The sequence below is a fragment of the Impatiens glandulifera genome, chromosome 3, assembly GCF_907164915.1.
Source record: "Impatiens glandulifera chromosome 3, dImpGla2.1, whole genome shotgun sequence".
Taxonomy (NCBI): domain Eukaryota; kingdom Viridiplantae; phylum Streptophyta; class Magnoliopsida; order Ericales; family Balsaminaceae; genus Impatiens; species Impatiens glandulifera.
In genome coordinates this window covers 18,972,848-18,993,658 of record NC_061864.1, presented here as the reverse complement: position 1 = coordinate 18,993,658, position 20,811 = coordinate 18,972,848, and the positions used below count along the sequence as shown (strand labels likewise).

Below are 20,811 nucleotides of genomic sequence, written 5' to 3'. Positions count from 1 at the left end.
CCGTTTTCATAGGATGCTGGATGGATTCCTCTTGAATGATAAAGATGACTGTAAGTATGCTTACGGGAACTCCTACTTCTAGTTAGTCTACCTACGTCATTATTTCTTTGAAGAAGCTTTGGTAATTCGTTATTCGAAGAAGCTTTGGTAATTCGTTATTCCGTAGTGCTATGAGGTTATTGTTGCTCGTCCTTCACTATTCCGTTTGAACCACAATAGGATTGTATTTATGATACTAATAAGTTTGTTCACTACCACGCTCGTGATAGTACAAGACTTACTCAATTTTCTCAAACTCGGGACGAGGTAGAACCAGATCTCCTCTCTTAAATACACATTCTCGCTTCATTGGAGGGTATTGTTATTATTGCTGAATTTATCATTTGCCAAAAAAACATTAAGTATACCTAGAATTTAATCTAAAAAAACAAAAATTATAAAACAAATAATGTATATTTATAAATTTAAAAAAAAATATACTAACAAAAGCTTAAACTTTAATTTGAAAGTGAACAATTAATCTTAAGACTTAAAACTTTATTACATTAAGGGGACCTTCATTTTAACAATTAAAACAAAAGCTTGAAATGTGATTTGACAATTTTAGTAAAAAAATGATCAAACAAAAATTAGATCAAAACAAAAATTGATCCCATAAAGAAAAATAAAGCAATTACAATTTGTTATAACATTTAAAAGTTATCAACAGATTCTTGGCACATCCCACTAAGAAAACCAGACACAATCAACAACTCAGGCAAATAAATATCCATGGTGGTGTCATAAAAACAAAACAACAGATGATTATAGCCACCAAAACCTAAATAATCAAAGTAGATAGGCAGAAACAATGAAATCAAAGTTACAAAATAGTGCAAAAACAGACAACATTCAAAAAGACACTCAATAACTACTACCAATAATTATAAAGACAAACCCTATTTTGCAAGATTTAGAAAAATCTCATGAAGACTTATCTTAACCCAATCCCAATCGAGGTTTGATCATTTGTTCGTCTACTTGGCCATCATAACCTTGACAAATTCTTCGTAGTTAATCTGTCCATCGCCATCCACATCAGCCTCACGGATCATCTCATCAACTTCTTCGTCCGTTAGCTTCTCGCCAAGATTTGTCATAACATGACGAAGCTCAGCTGCAGAAATGAATCCGTTCTGATCCTTGTCGAAAACCCTGAAAGCTTCCTTCAGTTCCTCCTCAGAGTCAGTGTCCTTCATCTTGCGAGCCATCAGATTGAGGAACTCTGGGAAATCAATGGTTCCATTACCATCAGCATCAACTTCATTGATCATATCTTGAAGCTCTGCCTCAGTTGGATTCTGTCCAAGGGATCTCATTACAGTTCCGAGCTCCTTGGTGGTAATACAACCTGCAAATGTATATTGCAAATTGAGCTTACAATTCTTCAATTAAGGAATAGCTTAACCACCTCCTATTCAAATACTCTTACACAATGAAGTCTAGATCAAGCTTAATAAATGTGAAGAACTTCTTTCCTATTCTATTCTATTCTATACAAATGTTCATTTGCAGCTTGTGTTTATGATACCTATAAGGTTCATGACATGTTCTTAGTGAGAATTAAGGAGTTCTTACTAAAATTTATGATAACTTCAACTTAAGACTAACCCAGTGGGTTGACTGCTAAAAGTGATTTCATTTCATGTGTTCTAAACAAAAATAGGAACATGAAATGAAATTTCCCCCAAATATACATACAAACATAAATTGTGACAGTTTTACCATCAATTGGCTAAAACATAGCATTATCAAAGGCATACAATGAACCAGCCATATTAAAAATCGAAACGACAGAGAAAAGACACGCAAGATCTAAGCAGATAAGATGAAATCAATCTCACGTAGCATCAGTTTTCAATCAACAATTACGGATCAAATCGAAGTCAACAGCTAAAAGTATTAAATAGAAGGAATATAGATAAATCAAAGCATGGATCTGAAGAGAAAAGGTAAAAATGAATCGAGTCTGTGTGTTGAAACAAAGAAGGAATGATTATATATTAGATGACTATGAAAATGGTAAAAAAGTAAGATAGAAAAGGAATCTGACCATCTCCGTCCTTGTCGAATAGACTGAAAGCTTCCTTGAATTCGGAGATCTGTTCATCGGTGAGTTGATCCGCCATTATTCTTTTGCCGAGGTAGAGAGAGAGAGAGTTCAGAATAATCCAGAGGAGAGAGAAACAAGGATCTGGAATGTGAGTGACAGTTTTATAGGGACGACGAGAAGACGGAGAAAGAAGATATCTTAGAAAAGGCTAGTTGGCATCTCGCTAGTGGCTGTAAACTGGGCCACGTAATTTAACTTGGGCCAAGCCCATCGTAATATACTATTATTGTTGGACCTTAATAGTCCAATTAAAATATAACAATAGGGCCCAGTTCATAGAGTTATGAGTTATGACAAATATACAAGACGCCCCCAGCAACAGCGGAACCATCTCATATTTTTGTATCTTTTGGGAAATTTGCACATAATTATCATATGGCTTTAACAATTCCAAAATTTAGATTTTTTATATAAAATTTTAAATTAGAATCACGTGGTTTAAAATATTTTCCGAATATTATTGAGATTAATTCGGTGATGTTTAAGTTTTTGAATAATTATTAGAAAGTGTAGAATTATGGAATTTATATGACATACCTAACTATTCAAATTATCGAAATTGTCCGATTCGTATCATGCATAATCATGCATACCACTATTATTATGTCACTTTTTAAGTTCATTTAAGAAAGGTAGTAGAATATGTTAGAAAATTAATCATTTTTTTCAAAGATTTGTAATTTTTTTTTTAAGTATTATTAGTTTTTATTTATTTTCATGTCATGTTTTCTCGTTATATATTTAAACGATTTTTTTTTTCATTTTTAATATATATGACTTTTAAAAAAAAATATATATATATATATATATATATATATTATTTTACATATATATAATTTTTTATTAATATTTTATATATTATTATTATTTTAATTAATTACGTACAATTTAATATATATATATATATTTATTATGAATAATTTATTTACTTTTTAAATAGTTAATTAATTTTATTTAGATTTAAATCATAATATTACACATTAAAAATCATTGTTTGTCCAAAAATCATTGAACTAGATGGTTTTTATTTTAAAATTTCATACCAAAAATTCTAAATGTGGAATTAGTGAAACCACATGAGTCTAAAAAATATTATTTCTAATTCAAGAGTAAAAAAATATTATTTTTTATAAATCTAAAATTATTTAAACAAAAGATTTCTAATAAGTTACTCTAATCTTATAAACAAGAGTTCGACCAAAAATAATTTATAAAACTAAAGGGCCGGAATAATTTGGGGTCCCATGTTCATCTTTTAAGTAGGATTTCCAATAATAATACTTTAAAACAAGATGATAAATCATGACTAAATAAGTAAGTGCTAATTTTTTAAATTATGAAAAATAAAAAAATAACATAATTCCAAAAACTAAATAATATAAAATTCACCAATAAATAAAAATCTAACTAAGATTCGACCCAAACCCACTCATCTAACACATTTATTTTCTCTTTATTCGAATTCCCAATCTCCTCTGCCTCAAACAAACTCGTCCCCATCCTGCTCATCTTCAACTTCAATAAAACATACACATTTATTTACATTTATCTCTTTATCTTATCTAAATAATAATTATTAATTAACTTACCTTTTCAAAATAAATAAAATATTTTGAACTTACCTTTTCAAGAAAATCTTTAATACTTTCAGCCTCTTCCTTTTCAATTGACTGATGTACAGCCAATGCCTCAATCTGTAATTATTTTTTTTTTATCAATAATGATGTGTAACTTTATATTAACAAATAATTTAACTAAAACTTTCAATAACATATAATATGAATACGATATTTGTTGATTATGTCAAGTAACAGAACCGAGATTGACGATTATTTGAATTAACATATATTTATACCATATCGGTTTTTTCGTATCAAAATTATATATCTTGTATTATATTGAACAAATTTCAATTTGAGCAGTTCATCAGATACATAAATTCAAATACTCAAACATAAAGGATGAATGTAATGAAGAGGAAAGAAGAATGAATTACCATAGCAATCGCTTTGTGAACATAGTTCTTATTCTGACCAGATACACGTTCTCTTAACGATTCCATTGAATCTCTAAGCTCTTGAACAAGCATATGTTTCTCCAGTGATTCTAATAAGATCTCAATCTCATCAAACAAATTGGCTGGAGCTGTCATCTTCTTCTCGAATTTACTCACTATTTCACGAACTGAGAGACGTTTCTGCTGTTCACAACACTGTGTAGTAGCCAGCGATTATAATTTATAACTAGTAGAAAACAATCGATATCGAAAATTACCTTGTGAAGATCCTTGTAGTTTCGGAAGTGATGATCGGTAGAAGAAACCGGAGGAGGAGGAGATAATTGCTTCTTCATCGTCGAATCATTTACAGATCGTTTGAATTCCGGCATTGGATTCTTCGATTCAAATATATATTGATGGAAATGCAATCAAAATCTTATACAGATTAGTTAAGCGTTTCGAATTCCGAGGCCGGTGGCTTTTCAACTGCATTCTCTCTCTCTCTCTCTTAATATTTTCTACCCACTCTTTCCATTAAAATTTTCAAACTGCCCATTACTTATTTTTCTCTTTATACAATCAAAATAAAATAAAAATTAATTTAAAGAGTTTGATTATTTTTATTTTTTTAATTTTATGTAAATAATACGATCTCTCACTTCTTAGAATATTACAATTAAATTATATTTTAAAATAAAATTTATAATATATATATTTTTAAAAATTAAGACTTAAATTTAAATATCATTTATAAATTTATTTACAATCAAATAAACCCTAATTTGTTTGTTTTTTTGAACAATGCCGTGAACTTGATTTGAAAATATCGGTTTTCCCTCCAAGTGCTCAAGAAAGTTCATCTATTATCTTTTAATCTTCTTTCTCTCTTTCTCCATATTCGAATCCTATCCAGAAATGGCGTCCCAAGTTCATCTACAAAAGCAGAAGCAACCGATACAACCGATACAAAATCCTCAGATTAAGCAATGGTCTATAAAGGACTTCGAGATCGGGAAACCACTCGGCAAAGGAAAATTCGGCCGCGTCTATCTCGCTCGCGAAGTTAAGGTGATGTACATATTCTTCTTATTCGCATAACAGTTTCGAAGTATTTGGAATTGAAGATTCAGATGCCAATAGTGCAATTTAAGTGTCTGTTGTTGTTGTAAATGATGATGATGATGCGTGTGTGTATGTGTGAGATAATTCATCTAAGGCTAAATTCGATAGCAGTTTTTCTTGATTTGTTTTCTTTTGTGTTTCAGAGCTAGTATATCGTGTAAATTCATCTCTCAGATCAGATACCGATAGTGTAATTTAAGTGTTGTTGTTGTAGTTGATGATGATGACGATGTGTGTGTGTGTGAGATGATTCTTCTAAGGCTAAATTCGACAGCAGTTTTTCTTGATTTGTTTTCTTTTGTGTTAAAATTGTGTTTCAGAGCTAGTACATAGTGTAAATTCATCTCTCAGATCAGATACCGATAGTGTAATTTAAGTGTTGTTGTAGTTGATGATGATGATGTGTGTGTGTGCGAGATGATTCTTCTAAGGCTAAATTCGATAGCAGTTTTCTTGATTTGCTTTAGTTTCTGTTAAAATTGTTGTTTTCATCTATCAGATCAGATACGATTAATTTAAGTGTTGTTGTTGTTGTAGTTGATGATGATAATGACCGCTTCTGTGTGGTAGATGATTCATTTAAGGCTGAAATCGATAGCAGATTTTCTTGGTTCGCTTTTGTTTGTGTTAAAATTGTGTTTCAGAGCTAGTACATTGTGCAAATTCATCTCTAAGATCAGATACCAATAGTTTAAGTGTTGTTGATGATGATGATGATAATGACTGCCTGTTTGTGGTAGATGATTCATTTAAGACTGAAATTGATAGCAGATTTTCTTGATTTGCTTTCGTTTGTGTTAAAATTGTGTTTCAGAGCTAGAGTACATCGTGTAAATTCATCTCCAGATCAGATACCAGTAGTTTAAGTGTTGTTGTTGATGATGATAATGACTGCCTGTTTGTGGTAGATGATTCATTTAAGGCTGAAATCGATAGCAGATTTTCCTGATTTGCTTCCGTATCTGTTAAATTGTGTTTCAGAGCAAGTTCATTGTGGCGCTGAAGGTAATATTCAAGCAACAGCTAGCCAAGTATAGACTGCAGCATCAACTGGTGAGAGAGATGGATATTCAGACCAGTCTTCGACATCCTAATGTCCTCAGACTTTATGGCTGGTTCCAAGATGAAGAGAAAATTTACTTGATTCTAGAGTATGCTCATGGCGGTGAGCTATATGGAGTGCTCACCAGACATGGCCATCTTAGCGAGAAACAGGCTGCAACTGTAAGTCAATTCATCATGCAGTATTGGTTTCTCCTTTTTGAAATGTGATGGTGTCTCAGCGATCAAAATTGTGTTCTATTTTTTAACTGCACTTAACTAGTTCAATATTTTTCTATGTCAACAACTGTTGAACATTCAAGTATATTGCAAGCCTTAGCAAAGCATTGGCGTACTGCCATGAGAACAGCGTGATTCACAGAGATATCAAGCCAGAGAACTTATTACTCGACCACGAGGTATGTTACAAGAGCTTCATATACTGTTCTTCTTACTGAAACTTGTTGACAGATATGCTGTCATATGGAAGTTCCTAACTTAGTGAAAGTGTTTCATTTCACAATGAACCTGATTCAACTCTGTTTTTTTTACTAATTTGGTTATAGAACCATGAATGCAACCTTGATGCCCCATGTGAATTGACTCTTATATTAATAACAATGATTGCTGCAGGGTCGCTTGAAGATAGCAGATTTTGGATGGTCGGTGCAATCCATAAACAAGAGGCTTACAATGTGTGGAACATTGGATTATCTGGCTCCAGAAATGGTAGAGAAGAAACCTCATGACTATTCTGTTGATAATTGGACATTGGGTATTCTTTGTTACGAGTTTTTGTATGGCGTCCCACCATTTGAGGCTGAAAGCCAGGCAGATACATTCAGAAGGTGAGTGATGGACAAATTGTTATCTTCAAATTTTCAATGATAAGTGTAAATCAGTTATTATATGTTGATATTGATTATAGGATTTTAAAGGTAGACCTCAGTTTCCCTTCTGAACCTGTCATTTCAGGAGCAGCTAAAAACCTCATTTGCCAGGTAACCTAACCTAACCTAACTAAAACCAACAATCTTTGGTCTTGTTTTTGGTGCAAGTTATGAAAAATGTTGTTGAACTACTAATGCAGCTACTTGTGAAAGATTCGTCTAAAAGAATTTCTCTTCAAAAGATCATGGAGCACCCTTGGATTATTAAAAATGCGGATCCTTCAGGAACATGCCCTGAACTATTGGATTCCAGTTCTCAATGAGATTAAGGAGACATACTAATTGTTCTTGCAGCGATTATAACTGGTGAGTCTGTTTCTAAATTGAATAATATTTTGTTTGTTAGGTGATGCTGTAGTGTATGTAACATCAACCATTTGCTTTGGATGACTAAACATGAAAAGACAAGTGTTGGTTTTAGTTTATATTTCTTAGACTCATGCTTTAAATCTTGCAATCACGGATTAACTGTCAATTATCATATTTTCTCGATATTTAGAGATGGAAGACGGCTAAACGTGGAAAAGTTCTATGAGTTTGGAGAATTGGGTTGATGAAAATTAACTTAGCTTCATAAAGGGTGGAGAGAAAAACTCAATTGTTAGTGGTAAGTGTAATATCATCTTCTGCATGATAGAATTGCAAAAAAGATGGCATAATGACAATAGTCCAGTGTTTGGTTAGGAATTTTAAGTTAATATATGGGCTCTATATATAAATAGACTACAAATTTGAGCTTGTTTGATTTTGGGTTATTTGATTTTTTATATATATATAATTATTTATCATAATATTATTGTTCAAATGATTAAAATAAATATCAAATTGTACTAGCTTAACTTTTTCTTTAAAATAAATATTAAATTAAAAATAGTTTAATAATTTAACTTAATCAATTCACATGTTTTTTTTTTAAATTGTTTAATCGTTGTTAAATTAAAATAAAAAAAAATTGAACAAAATTGTCAAAATTAAATCTTTACCATTCTTAATTTTGATTAAACTTTAATTAAAAGATGACAAACAACTATCCTAGTTTGATTAAAAAAAAAAATCCTTGCTGATAAATCACATTCATATTTTTATGAAACAAACTCTTGTTTTAGTTTAAGGTGATTTTAATCTTTGGACTTAGTTCAATTTTAGTTATTTAAATTAATCAAACAAATCAAACATTATTTTAAACCTTTATCTTTTATCACATTAATCATTCATTAATTCAAATAATTAAATAATTTTTATTTTTATTTTATTATTATATATTAATATGTTTTTAATTTTTTTTTTAATAAAAAACAAAAAAATTATCTTCTTAAAATCACCACATTTATTTTTAAGAATAAGACATTACTCATTAGTTTTACAATTGAGTTACCTTACAAGTATTTTAATTTTATAATCTTAGTTTTTTTTTTTAAATAAATTACAATTTTATCAAACAATATATTTTTTTAAAAATAGTATGAGTATAATAGTTATTTTGTTAGTAAATAACGTGTTTCATAAGTTTAATTACTTTAAACTAAAATAGTCTAAATCAAAAACACTTCTTTACCAAGCATTTTAAATTCAACCTATCTCTAACTGTAAATATATAATTAAATACAACTAAATTAACCTCATTTTTTTTAATGAATTTTCAATTTTGCACACATATATATATATTTCTAATTTCAACTTTAAGTGTATTATTTTTGAGAAAATTAAAATCGTGACTCTTAACACTTGAGTTAGGTAGTTACCTAATGGATTAATTCTTGCATATTTTTACCCTAATTGCCATAAAAAATATATAAACAACTTCAAGCTGTAACCCTGAACCTAATTTGCAAGAGCTACAATCCTCATGAGTCCTAGGAGAAATCCTACTATTGAAAATGAGGAAAAAGCTCAATCTAATAGCCTTTCTCCGAGCCCGATTTGAGACGATAAAAATAACTTCATCATTTCAAACCCGCATGGAGATCAAATACACCCTCAAAGTTTGAAAGAAGAGAAAAATATTAAAAAGTCTCAATAATATATGAATTGATCACATTATTGTTGTATGATATTAAAAGTAAGTAATCAAGACATAATTTGAATCATATAATAAACTAACACAATAAATAATGTCAAGAAATGTCATTAAAGTTTTAATTTGAATTTGAGAAACATTATAAAGAAAACCACACAACCTCAATCAAATCTATACAAACAAACAACAAACTAGAAATCCGATTTCCCTGTCTCGTCAAAGTACAAACCACGCTGCAAAATTCAACACCAAATTTCTAGGTGAAAGAATGCAGGAGGATAGAACAAAGGCTACAAGTAACACAGCTTACATATATGTATATATAAACTATCATCGTTTTATTTTGTTCACCTTTTTAAAAAAAAGGTCAATTATGTAACAATACTGGCTGTTTACTACTTCTTTGCATAAGTAATGTATGGATCTTGGGCAATGGTCAAAACATCTGGTCTATCTGCCTGGTTGTAAGATAGACATCGCCTAATAAATTCCTGTGTAAATTCCAAACAAATGAAAAATGAATGGAAAATGGAAAGAAGATGAAATTTATTTAAGGTTTTTGCATTTACTACTCACTTTCGCCTCATTTGACACAGACGGTCTTGTGGGAAAATCCACTTTCCTAGCTTTTATGATGGTGTCTTCGCGTAATATTCTCTCCTGAGTTTGGTCATGTCCAAAAGGACGTTTGCCGAATAGCATCTGGTATAGTAGAACACCAGCTGACCAAACATCAACCTAGAACAATCCAAACGAGACAAACACATCACCAAATGGGGATCTATTATGGTAACCGAGAAATTAACTGATAATAATAATTATTGTTTAGTGTCCACACCAACCTTTGATGATATTAGTGGAGTCTTGTATAATTCAAAACATTCTGGAGGCAGATACCTGTAAGTACAATAAATGAACTATCACAAATGCAATGTTTGAAATGTCCACTTCCAGTATAGAAAAATAAAATAAAAATAAAAAGCTTCTAAACTGATATTGAAAGGAATGAATATTATTATTAAAGTTGAACAACTTCTAATAATACAGTCAATATCTAAAACAAGGCATCTACATTCTTTAGATTCGAATATGAGACCTTAACCTCTTTAAGTCAGAACCCAAATCTTATCTAACTTTCTTGTTCCTAACCCAAACCCACGTGCCGATTTGCCCTTTACCTGCAACCCCAACCCTCAAATGACCATATCGGCATATCCCAACTCCTACACGCAACCCTAAACCAGTCATCCATCCTAACCCACATTCCAGTCTCATACTCAGTCTACAACCCACTACTAAACTCATGTTTCATCGACATAGAAGACTCATTCCACAACACAATTATAGAAGGAATACAACATTACGTTTTCACAATGATAATGTTTCAAATGTATCAGTTTTCTAACATCTCCCTCAAGTCGAGCCTTGTGGCTTTCTGCGAACCCTAAGACGGGGTTAGCACCATGACAGATGATCTCCAATCCTGTGCCGTGGATATTTTCTGATTTAGCACTCTGTCGTGGTTAGGGATCTCTACATCTCATTTTATTTATTCGTGTTTGCTAACAACAGAGACAAAGTTAAGGTGACTGGCATGATTTGTCAATTTTATGAACACAGTCAAATTTCAAAATTGGAACAAATTCACGGGTTGTTGTCCGACCCCAGAAATTGAAATCTTCATGTCTTCGCATTGTCAATCTACTGGTCCATTTATGTAACTCATAAGCAATGACGAGGATCGGTAACTCTTGTGGTGGTTTACTGGAAATCGATAAGGCAACTTTGGCTAAAACCAACCTACAATGGGCCAGAATATAGGTCAATAGCACGGGACAATCGATTCCGACTTGGATTAAGATAGAGGACGGGGCTTATCTATGATATCTCAGTGTGGTCGGAATCATCTTCGGCAGCATCAATTGTGGATAGAGGTCAACGCAGACAAGCTCCAACGAGCAAGTTAGAGCAGAGCGGAATCCACCAACTTGGATAGAGGTCAAAGTTGTTCGAGAGAGCCATCAATGCTAGCCTTTTCACGGGGTTAACATGGGAATGACGAGAAGGCCCAACTACATATCTCACTTATTTTTTACCGATGACATCCTTTGTCTTACCAAGACTACAACAAAAAATACCTTCATTCTCTCTTAAATATACTTATTCTTTTTGAGACGTGCTCAAGGTTGAAGATTAATAAAAAGTCTAAGTTTTTTTCATCAGTAATGTTCCTAACACTCGGTCATTGGTCGGCATCATGAGGTTTAGATTCAGTTCTCTCCCATCGAAGTATATCAGTTTCCCTCTAGACACCAAATTTAGTTACAAAGAGATTTGGAATCCTATCATCAAGAAAATGGGGACTAGACAAGCTCTTTAGAGGAGCAAACTTCTCTCTAAAGGTGGTAGGTTAGTCCTCATCAAGAACTCCCTCGCCACAATCCCAACATTTATTCACTATGTCCCTCTTTCATATCTTTACCTCGGTGACCAACATAAGGGACACAATCATTAGAATTTCTTTTGGGACAGCTCCAACTCTTCTAGAATCACTCACTTGTGAGATGGGACACAACGAAGCTTGACGTTGTTGACAGCAGGCTCGGAATCAATGACTTTCCCTTTTCAACACTTCGCTCCTCTGTCAAGTATGGACTTCAAGACAACGAATGAATGCCTCTCTCTAGGAGAAAGTTTAGGGTAGAAGCCTTTAGGATTGTATCACTAAAACATGGGAGAAGCTTCACCCCCTTCTCATTTTCACGGTGGGTAATGGTAAGAAAATCGATCTCATGAATGATCCGTGGCACCCTAGCAGAAAATTTCCAGACTCCTGAGATCTTTTTGAGATCTCTAGTAAGAATGAGACAAAAGTGGCAGACTGTTTTCGTCCACATCTAATCAAATTGTTTGGAAAAATTCCTAAATAGACGACTTTTCATTGAAGAGGAGGTAGACTCTTCTCATGGATGCTCTTACCCATGTTTTGATTCACCTGGAGACCGACGACAAGTTTCCTCTAACCGTCTCTCCCGATTTCAAGACTAACTACATTTACCATGCATCCCTCCCAATGACTCCATCTCGGTTTCCTTGAAAAGAAGTGTGGAAAGCAAAAATTTCAAAGAATCTCATTCTTTACTTTGGCTGAGAAGCTATCAACGGAAGAGTCTTAACATTTAACATACTAAAAAAGAAGGGATTTCATCTGGCATGTGCAACATTTGTTTGTAGAGTGAAGAATTCATTGATAATATTTTTCTTGATTGCGACCTTGCGAAGAGCATGTGAACTCTTCTGCAGAACCTACTTCATTTTCAATGGGATACACCATCAAATGTCGCTGACTTTTGGGTCAAATGAATTAACTGGAGCTCTAGTAACAACATTGCGGATGACTGGAAATTCATTCCTCTCATCATGTGGTGGACGATATGAAAATATATAAATAGAAGAATCTTCAAAGGGAAAAGTTATGGGTACGATTATCTCAAAGGATTCATGTTACACATGTTCTTTTTAATCAGGAAACGAGAGGCTTGTACGTGATGAGAATTTTTTGATCTTAAAATTCTTACGTTGTTTTTCATTTTATGTTTAGCTTCCCCCATTTGTAACGTTTGAACGCATCTTGCGCTCTCCTAACTAAAAAGTTAACTTTTTTTCAGAAAAACATAATTGAAGTTGTTACAACAAAGGTGCTTGAAAAAAAATGCAACACTTACCAATATGTTCCAGCACCCTGAGAAGTGAGTTCCATGCCTTGAGATCCAACATCATCCTCCACTATCTTGCTAAGGCCAAAATCGGTAACTTTAGCCACACCATACATATCAAACAAAACATTTCCAGGCTTCAAATCATAATGGATGATCTTTTGTGTTCTTTTATTCAAGTAAACAAGGCCCTGGAAAATTTGAACAATGATTATCCGAGCTTCTCTCTCCGGCAAAACAGGTGTTGCTTTAAGAACAGCATCAAGATCTTTGCCTGCAAAAAATGGTGCATTAAGATAACACAAAAAATCAGAAAATATTCTCTAAAATCTACTAAACAGAACACACCACTGCAGTACTCCAGGATGGTACAGAATGCATTTTGGTCAATTTCAAAAATGTCCCAGAGCCGAACGATGTGATTATGCACCAAAGTCTTGTGAATATTGTACTCCCGAATTGCATGTCGCATGTAACTTTGCTTTTTCTCCTCACTCCATTGAGCATTCAGACCATGAAGCTTACATGCGACATATCTCTGCTCTACCAAATCATAGGCCTGTTGAAAATCCTCGTGTTAGTACTTGTAAAGGATATGTATTTTAAGTTTGCAAGTTACCGAATTATTTGAACTGTCTTTCAATTAGCAGAGCTCTAGAACATTCACTTCCATCAGGAAAAGAAGAATTTGCACAGGATGGAACTTTTTTGACATGATAGGAATTTTAACTTTTCTGTTGTTCTCTTTCCTTTTCCATGATTTTCTTTCCACTTTCTGTAAATGACCGCTTCAAATGTTGGACCTTCTTTTCAATAAAAAAGAGCTGGCCGAACTTTGCTTAATTATACTATTCACAGTTTAATGTAAAATGAAATCCTTAAAATCTGACCTTGTAGACTTCACTAAATCCTCCTTTTCCAAGAAGATTCAGCAGGGCATATCGATTGTTCAAAATAGGGAAACTATTGAAACGAGAACCATCTTCATCTCGTATGCGTTTCATTTCTCGGATAAGTCTTGTCTTCTCCAAATCATAACGATCCCTTTCACGAAATATGGTATCTTCCTCCTAAAGAGAATTTCATAGCACAAAATGAGAAACAATACTCCAGCTTCAGGCTTTAAATTATTAATTATATTTGGTTTGAGTTGGCCAAGGCATCATGCAAACAACAATCCAAAGAAGAAACTTACGCGTTTGATGCTTGCAAGGCGAGATTTGTATATTTCATCTTGGACAAGAAAATCTTCCTCTTGAGACCCTGATTCTACATCTGGCCCTTCACTCTTGTCTTGAATAAAAAAATAGAAGTAAATTTTGTTAGTGATTAAAAAAAATGCTACAAGAAAATGAGTTAAACATGGCGCAACACCCCTGGGCCATGGTGCGCGTGAGATACCTTAGGAGAACAATTGAGCACCACAGCCTAATCCTAAAAGGTAACTATAGCCTATTAACCTCACACTTATAAGAAGTCTAGATTTTTTATGATTTCCTGAAGTAGAACAACATGATTTCCCAATGTGGGACATCACACATGACAACTAAAGGCTGTTGTGATCCACATATACCTATCATATATAATAATAAGTTTCCATGAATGTTCAACAATGTAATTGATATCCTTAATGAAGCTAATCTTGTATTGCCAAGTATATGCCCGTACATAGAAAGAAAAAGAAAAGTGAAGGTAAAACAAGGAAATATGGTAAATAATTCACCTGACTGTCGTTTCTTCAATGATTTTCGCTGACGCTCAACAGCTTCTTTCATTTCCAACAATTGTTTCTGTTAAGAACACTAAATCAATCTAAAATCTCCAGAAGCATGTAAGGCTTATGTAATGGCAAGTACTTGATATAGTTAGTGAAGAATCTTTAAAGTGTTACAGTGCAATCATTCTAAAATGAACCTGGATACTGAGAAAGAAGAATCAAATGAAGAGAGAAAAAATTGGAATCATGTTTGTAGAAGCAATGATTCAGTCAATAATCAAACTAGTCATAGAGTGGGTTGGTTCTAATGGTTAGTGGGTTCCTCCACATATGGGCACTAACGTCCAAATCCTGTACTAGATTATAAGGAGAGGCGCATAAGAAAAAATAGTTCATTAGTCGCTAGTGTATTCAATACACAAGATTTCAGACAGAATATGAGAACGCCATTTTAGTTCAGGGTGAACATGTCACCTTTTCTCTACCCTCTTCTTTCTATCCTCTCTTAAAATAAATGTCTTTCGCATCCACCATGTGTTCCAGAAACATTGTAACAAACTCCACAAGTACACTTACCACGTACTGCCTCCATAATTCAACAATTAAATAAACTAAGCAGATTTGATATCAGCTCATAAAAAGGTTATATAGAGCATCAAATACTACAGGAATTAGACAGATCAAATAGAACATGATCATGGGTACATAGCAATGACATACAAGGTGAGTATTAAGATCTTTAAGTGCCGGACCATCTTCCCATGTCTCAGATATGATTGTTCCAGCTCTGTGGTTAAAGAAATCAATACAAAATATGTGAGCAATGATCTACAATGACAATGCAGAAATGAAAGTGAACACGAGGCATTTCTGTATAAATGTTCAACAAATTTCACATTAACATCAGATACACTTAATTCCATATGCCCAAAGAACACCTTAGGTCATATAAAGAACCATCTTTTTTCAGATTAGAAAGCCAGTCATGCCTAAATAGCAATTGTGAACTTCACAACATGTGTCATAAATGAATTAGAGTTTTTAAGCTTAATATTCAACAAATTTCACATTAACATCAGATGTCACTTATATCTCTAGGCCGTATAGTTGAGGAACACTCCTGGTCATATAAAGAACATCTATTTTATAGATTAGAAGCAAGTCATGCAAAATAGAGAAGTGCACTGTCTACATTTTTCATTATAAACTCCTGCATATATGTCATGCATGACAAGGAATACTCACAAACAAGCAATCAGGTAGAGTTCATATATGTTCACCAAGTAAAAGTAGAAATGATATATTATGAATAAATGCTTAAGCTAAAGGATTCCGTTCATGAAGGATATACCTGATCACACCTACATTGCCAAGCCTCAAAGAATCTTGCCTTACTTTCAACCTTGCTTCTTGTCTCTCAGATTTTGAAACAGATATCAATAGATCAGATAATATTTTTGTTCTCTGCAACAAAGTGCAAAAAGAATGGATATCATCAGATCAAACAGTGAAAATTCATACATTTTTAAACAAGCAAGCAACTCACACTCACTAAATTCCAAAATACAAACATAAGAGCATGTTCATATCCATCATCCAGGTAAAAGAAACTGCATAAAGATACTGAAGCATGATGATGCTGAACAAATATATATATATATATATATATATATATATATATATATATATATATATATATATATATATATATATATATATATATATATAATACATGCATTAAGAGGTGAAATGTCCATTTCTTCAGTTACATATTAGAAAGTGAAAAAAAAAAACAGGTTTGGCAATTAAGATGAAGCTAAACAACATGTTGCCATCTAACATGGCATTCCAATTCCCACTTTTCCCAACATGCTCCAAGAATAATAGTAACAGACTCTTTTTTCCTAGTCCCTCGCCAATATAATAAAATTCGTTAGTTCAATATTGAGAAGGAACTATGTCTATAGGAATGTAATTATTTACTGAGTGGAACTAAAACGTTTTGAATATACCTGTGAAATAAAATTTGAAAAAACTCTAGGACATATCGTCATATAATGTCATTTTTATTGAGAGAACTATTTATATTTGATTGAGATAAAGAACCATGGTAAGAAAAGACCAAAGGCTTAATCAAGTGAGACTAGTTCTCTGAGTTGGCATTCATTTACTATGACCTACAGAAAAACTCAGCTTAGAGCAACCAATTCCAGTTTAACTAAAGATGAAGGATCAGCATACTATTGCATTTGAATACGTCAACTTAGTAATCATAATGTCATAATCCTTTTAGAAAGCTTACCTTCGGCTTCGTTTGTTGCTCATAATCTTTAATGTCCTTGAGCTCCTGAGAAGATATGAAAAGAGATATAGCACAATGTGATCAACAAGTCTCAAAGCTGAATCACAAAACCATGAAAAGGAAGGTGCATAACTATACCCTTTCTAGTTGGTGGATTTGTTGCTGATACTCAGATGCCTCTTGGCATGATCTCTTCAGTTTCTCCTCTAGTGCTGTAGTTTTTGCACGTAAAGAGACAACTTCCACCTGAATCCTCCAACATTAAATATGGACATTAATTACTTTAAGGGGGTAGATCAACATTGTGGTGTCGCATGTATAAATAATACAGATAAAAGATAGTACTAACTACTAAGTCTTGATTAAAGCATTGAATGCACAAAAAAAAACGTGAGAGGAACAACATCACCACTATAGTAAATCCCTAATGAACCCACCTCTAGTAAAGAGGCATTATCACCACCAACTCGCTCTTTTGAACAGACATCCTGCAGAATGAGCGGAAAATATGGTCAGCTAATAAAGAAAAAAGACAAAAATGAGCATTACTATATCTTCAACAAGATGGTTCACATTTCTTATACAGACTTAACCAGACAAAATATCCTTACACACCGAAAATGATTTCATCCTGCGTCTTCTAATCCCCACACTCAAACATAGTAATTTCAAGCCGGTTTTAATCATTTGATGATAAATCAACTTACAGTCTTATTTTGGACTTCAGAATATATGCAATTTGTTTGTCATAAGAATTCAAGTAAAATAGTAATAAAAAACAAAAACCAAATAATGTAACAGGCAGGAAATGCAAATTATCAAGCAAGTAGAGTATAAGCCATATCGAAGTCAAAAATGAAAAGAAATGACTCAATATACTTCTGAGCTTTTTATGCATTGAAGTAGTTGTTCACAAACAGAAGATAACGAACCTTGTAATATGCATTCTCAAGCTGTCCATTTAAAGACATGACAACTGCTGAAGAATTTTGTGTTTTCATCTGACCATTAGCTCTGGCACCACGACCCCTACCAGTTGTGCTATTTCCCCTCCCGCGGCTTTGTCTTTTCCTATTTCCTTCACTTCCTGTCTTGCTCAAGCTCTCCGTAGTAGCTTGCCCCATGCCAACTGCAACCTGCGTCAATTTTGTTTCACATATTTTGCAATCCATATAAAAATCTAGTGCAGGAAAGAATTACTGAGAACAAAGTGCACTATGATATGAGGAAGGACAAACTATAGCAATAAGGAACCACTTCTGCAGCCTTTTACAGGACTTGTAACAAATGAAATGGAAATGATCCTTCTAATGAAGAAACAAACAAATAGACATAGAAAAGCATCCCGATTCCATCTAATGACACTAACATAGTCGAATTCCACCAAAAACATAAATAATAATAGTAACAATACCTCAATATCTTCAAAGGAAGACATATTCTCATCTTCATCAGGATTCTTGCGCTTCTGAACGTTTGCCCGAATATGATATTCCTCTCCATTCTGGAAATAGTGTAAACAGATGGTGGAAATAAATAGCTGGAAACCACTCCACTTGTACTTCTGAGTGCTGATAAAACATCCGGAATGTGAAGGGAAAAGTACAAATAATAACTTAAGGAAACACAATCAGGGATCAGATATAAACAAGGCAAGAGCTTCATGCACATCTAAATGCTCAATTAATAGACTGAATCTAGAATAAAGCAAAAACTCTGAGCAATTGCAATTTCATCCTCGTTGCACCAGTGGAAAATGAACATGCCATCATCATTACAGGATTACTAAGAACTTCAACATTACTAGAATACTGTGAAAAGACCTCCCATAATCAATTAGAATTCAGAGTAAAAAGAAGAAACCCTAACAATCTGTGCTGCAGCACTGCAAAAAAACCCATTTCCACATCTAAGGTAAGAATGGGTCAATACAAATGAATCCAAGAGATTAGGATAGTATAGTCATTAACGTTAAGATGAGAATTTCTTTCGATGAATTAACATTACATAATTCTCACCATAAATTCCTTAAACATAACTATCTTTTATTATTTTTTAAAAACATCTCTTCCTGAATCGGATATTGGATCAAAATTCCTCGTGAGACAGATCAAACCTGTCACTGAATGAGGCATTCCTTAAACAGAACTCTTTAGCTCACCGGATTAATATCATATTATCTAGACAGCTTTAATCAGTTAACTTAGAAAAGCCTGGGCTTAGCTGGTTTAACATCAACTGAAAATGCTATACCAAGGATTGGATGATCCCGTTACCCGTTACGCGTGTCAGGTTACTCTTTTATTAACTTTGATAGACGGCCCGGATGCGAGATAATCGATGCTTCTTATAAAGAAAGAACATTATGATTTACTTCCTATGGCAGGGCGACGTGGCACAGGAGAAAAAAAATTGATTTTTCGATTTGGGTAACAAAATTAAAAAAAATCTTAGAGATTCTCATCCCCAATTAGCCAATTCTTTCTTCTTTCTCATTAATCTCTCCAACCCAAACCCTACTTATGAGACCCCATAACAATGCCTGAAATTGAGAGTACAACCCCAGTCCATTCATATTTTGAACTATCATGATAATCACACAGAAAAGCTACCCCATTGTTTCTCATCCATTCTAGAAATAGAAAACAAGAACATCAAAGTATAAAAGAATCCGAATGATAACTTACATCATCATCAGAATCGCTAGAAAGTGATTGCTCGGAGAATCCTTGAGCATCAACCCCAAGTCTTGCCACAGACGGCGATGAACCATGATTAGTAGATATGGAAGGAGATTTACCGATCAACCGAGCTTCGAGCTTCCTCATCTTAGAAGCCTGAGAGTGATCAGACTGACTTGAATTGTTCGAAGAGAAATGCAGAAGCATGTCATCCGACATTTTGCCCAGAATGTAGATACAAATCAACTCGTTAATGAATTCGATTGGAGGCAACAAAAACCCTAAAAATCTACTTGGAATAAGACCTGGCACGAACTTGATCACGAAACCATATACCCTTCTGAACCCAAATCATATTACATTAGATATATCTATGCAATGCATATTGAATTCATGGGTCACTGAAGAATCAACTAAAAAGCTGGAATAGACGAAAGAGAAGAAGATAACTGGAGATTGAAAGATGGAGGCTTTTTGGTCACGGCGTTGTGGTTGCTGAAATGTTTCATCCAGAGACTCAAGTCAAATGATTTCTTTTCTGTAAACCCCCGTAAAAGTAAAAACTATTTACATATGAAAATTATACATGAATCCAACCAAGGCCCATTCTAAAGTCAAACCCTAGGGTTTAAATTTTCACCTGAAATGTAAATGGTAAATGTTTCCTATCTACATATTGTTTTAAGAGCAACTTTTTTATTTGTTTTAAAGTAAAGTTGTATTTTATCTATAAACGCTAACCTATATCATTAAATGTATGCTATTAAAATAAATTTATAATTTTTGTATAGTTTAAACCCAAATCCAACTCTTTAAAACGCAACTTTGTTAACCAAAGTTACATAATGGGTTTGAAATCAAATATATATTTAACTACTTTTAACAAGGATATGATAAACAAATGAAAGCTTATGAATTTTGGCTTTTGAAAAAAATAGGTATAAATTAGTATTAGATTGGCTTCTAAATCAGACATTTATACATTAACTTGTTTTAAACATAAAGAAATAGATAGCTTTCGATGTTCATCTTAAATCATTTTGAATTCGATAAGGATAGAAAGACAAAAATCGTGTTCTATGTGTGTATAAGGATTGGGTTCAAAGGAAATCGA

The 20,811-nt window shown here is 33.2% G+C and overlaps 3 protein-coding genes across 4 annotated transcripts; 1 reads left to right on the top strand and 2 right to left on the bottom strand.

The window, feature by feature from the left end:
* Positions 1–656: 656 nt before the first annotated feature.
* Positions 657–2,249, bottom strand: LOC124930846 (calmodulin). The gene is made up of 2 exons (XM_047471208.1): positions 2,093–2,249; positions 657–1,390 (listed from the first exon to the last, which is right to left on the bottom strand). Exons 1-2 carry the CDS (start codon positions 2,166–2,168, stop codon positions 1,017–1,019), a joined length of 450 nt encoding a protein of 149 aa, XP_047327164.1. The 5' UTR covers positions 2,169–2,249; the 3' UTR covers positions 657–1,016.
* Positions 2,250–5,031: 2,782 nt separating this feature from the next.
* LOC124930844 (serine/threonine-protein kinase Aurora-3) lies at positions 5,032–8,010 on the top strand. The gene is made up of 7 exons (XM_047471205.1): positions 5,032–5,219; positions 6,255–6,497; positions 6,638–6,733; positions 6,948–7,162; positions 7,243–7,315; positions 7,405–7,570; positions 7,764–8,010. Exons 1-6 carry the CDS (start codon positions 5,067–5,069, stop codon positions 7,525–7,527), a joined length of 903 nt encoding a protein of 300 aa, XP_047327161.1. The 5' UTR covers positions 5,032–5,066; the 3' UTR covers positions 7,528–7,570; positions 7,764–8,010.
* Positions 8,011–9,333: 1,323 nt separating this feature from the next.
* On the bottom strand, positions 9,334–20,199 carry LOC124931057 (serine/threonine-protein kinase TOUSLED). 2 transcript variants are annotated; one of them, XM_047471446.1, is made up of 17 exons: positions 19,704–20,199; positions 18,431–18,520; positions 17,949–18,152; positions 17,454–17,504; positions 17,155–17,262; positions 17,017–17,061; positions 16,066–16,178; positions 15,435–15,501; positions 14,721–14,787; positions 14,193–14,290; positions 13,888–14,067; positions 13,346–13,556; positions 13,007–13,271; positions 10,124–10,178; positions 9,858–10,019; positions 9,633–9,772; positions 9,334–9,514 (listed from the first exon to the last, which is right to left on the bottom strand). In XM_047471446.1, exons 1-16 carry the CDS (start codon positions 19,914–19,916, stop codon positions 9,677–9,679), a joined length of 2,025 nt encoding a protein of 674 aa, XP_047327402.1. In that variant the 5' UTR covers positions 19,917–20,199; the 3' UTR covers positions 9,334–9,514; positions 9,633–9,676. The 2 variants fall into 2 exon arrangements, with proteins under 2 accessions (XP_047327402.1, XP_047327401.1); XM_047471445.1 differs by having other exon boundaries at positions 9,334–9,772.
* Positions 20,200–20,811: the final 612 nt, after the last annotated feature.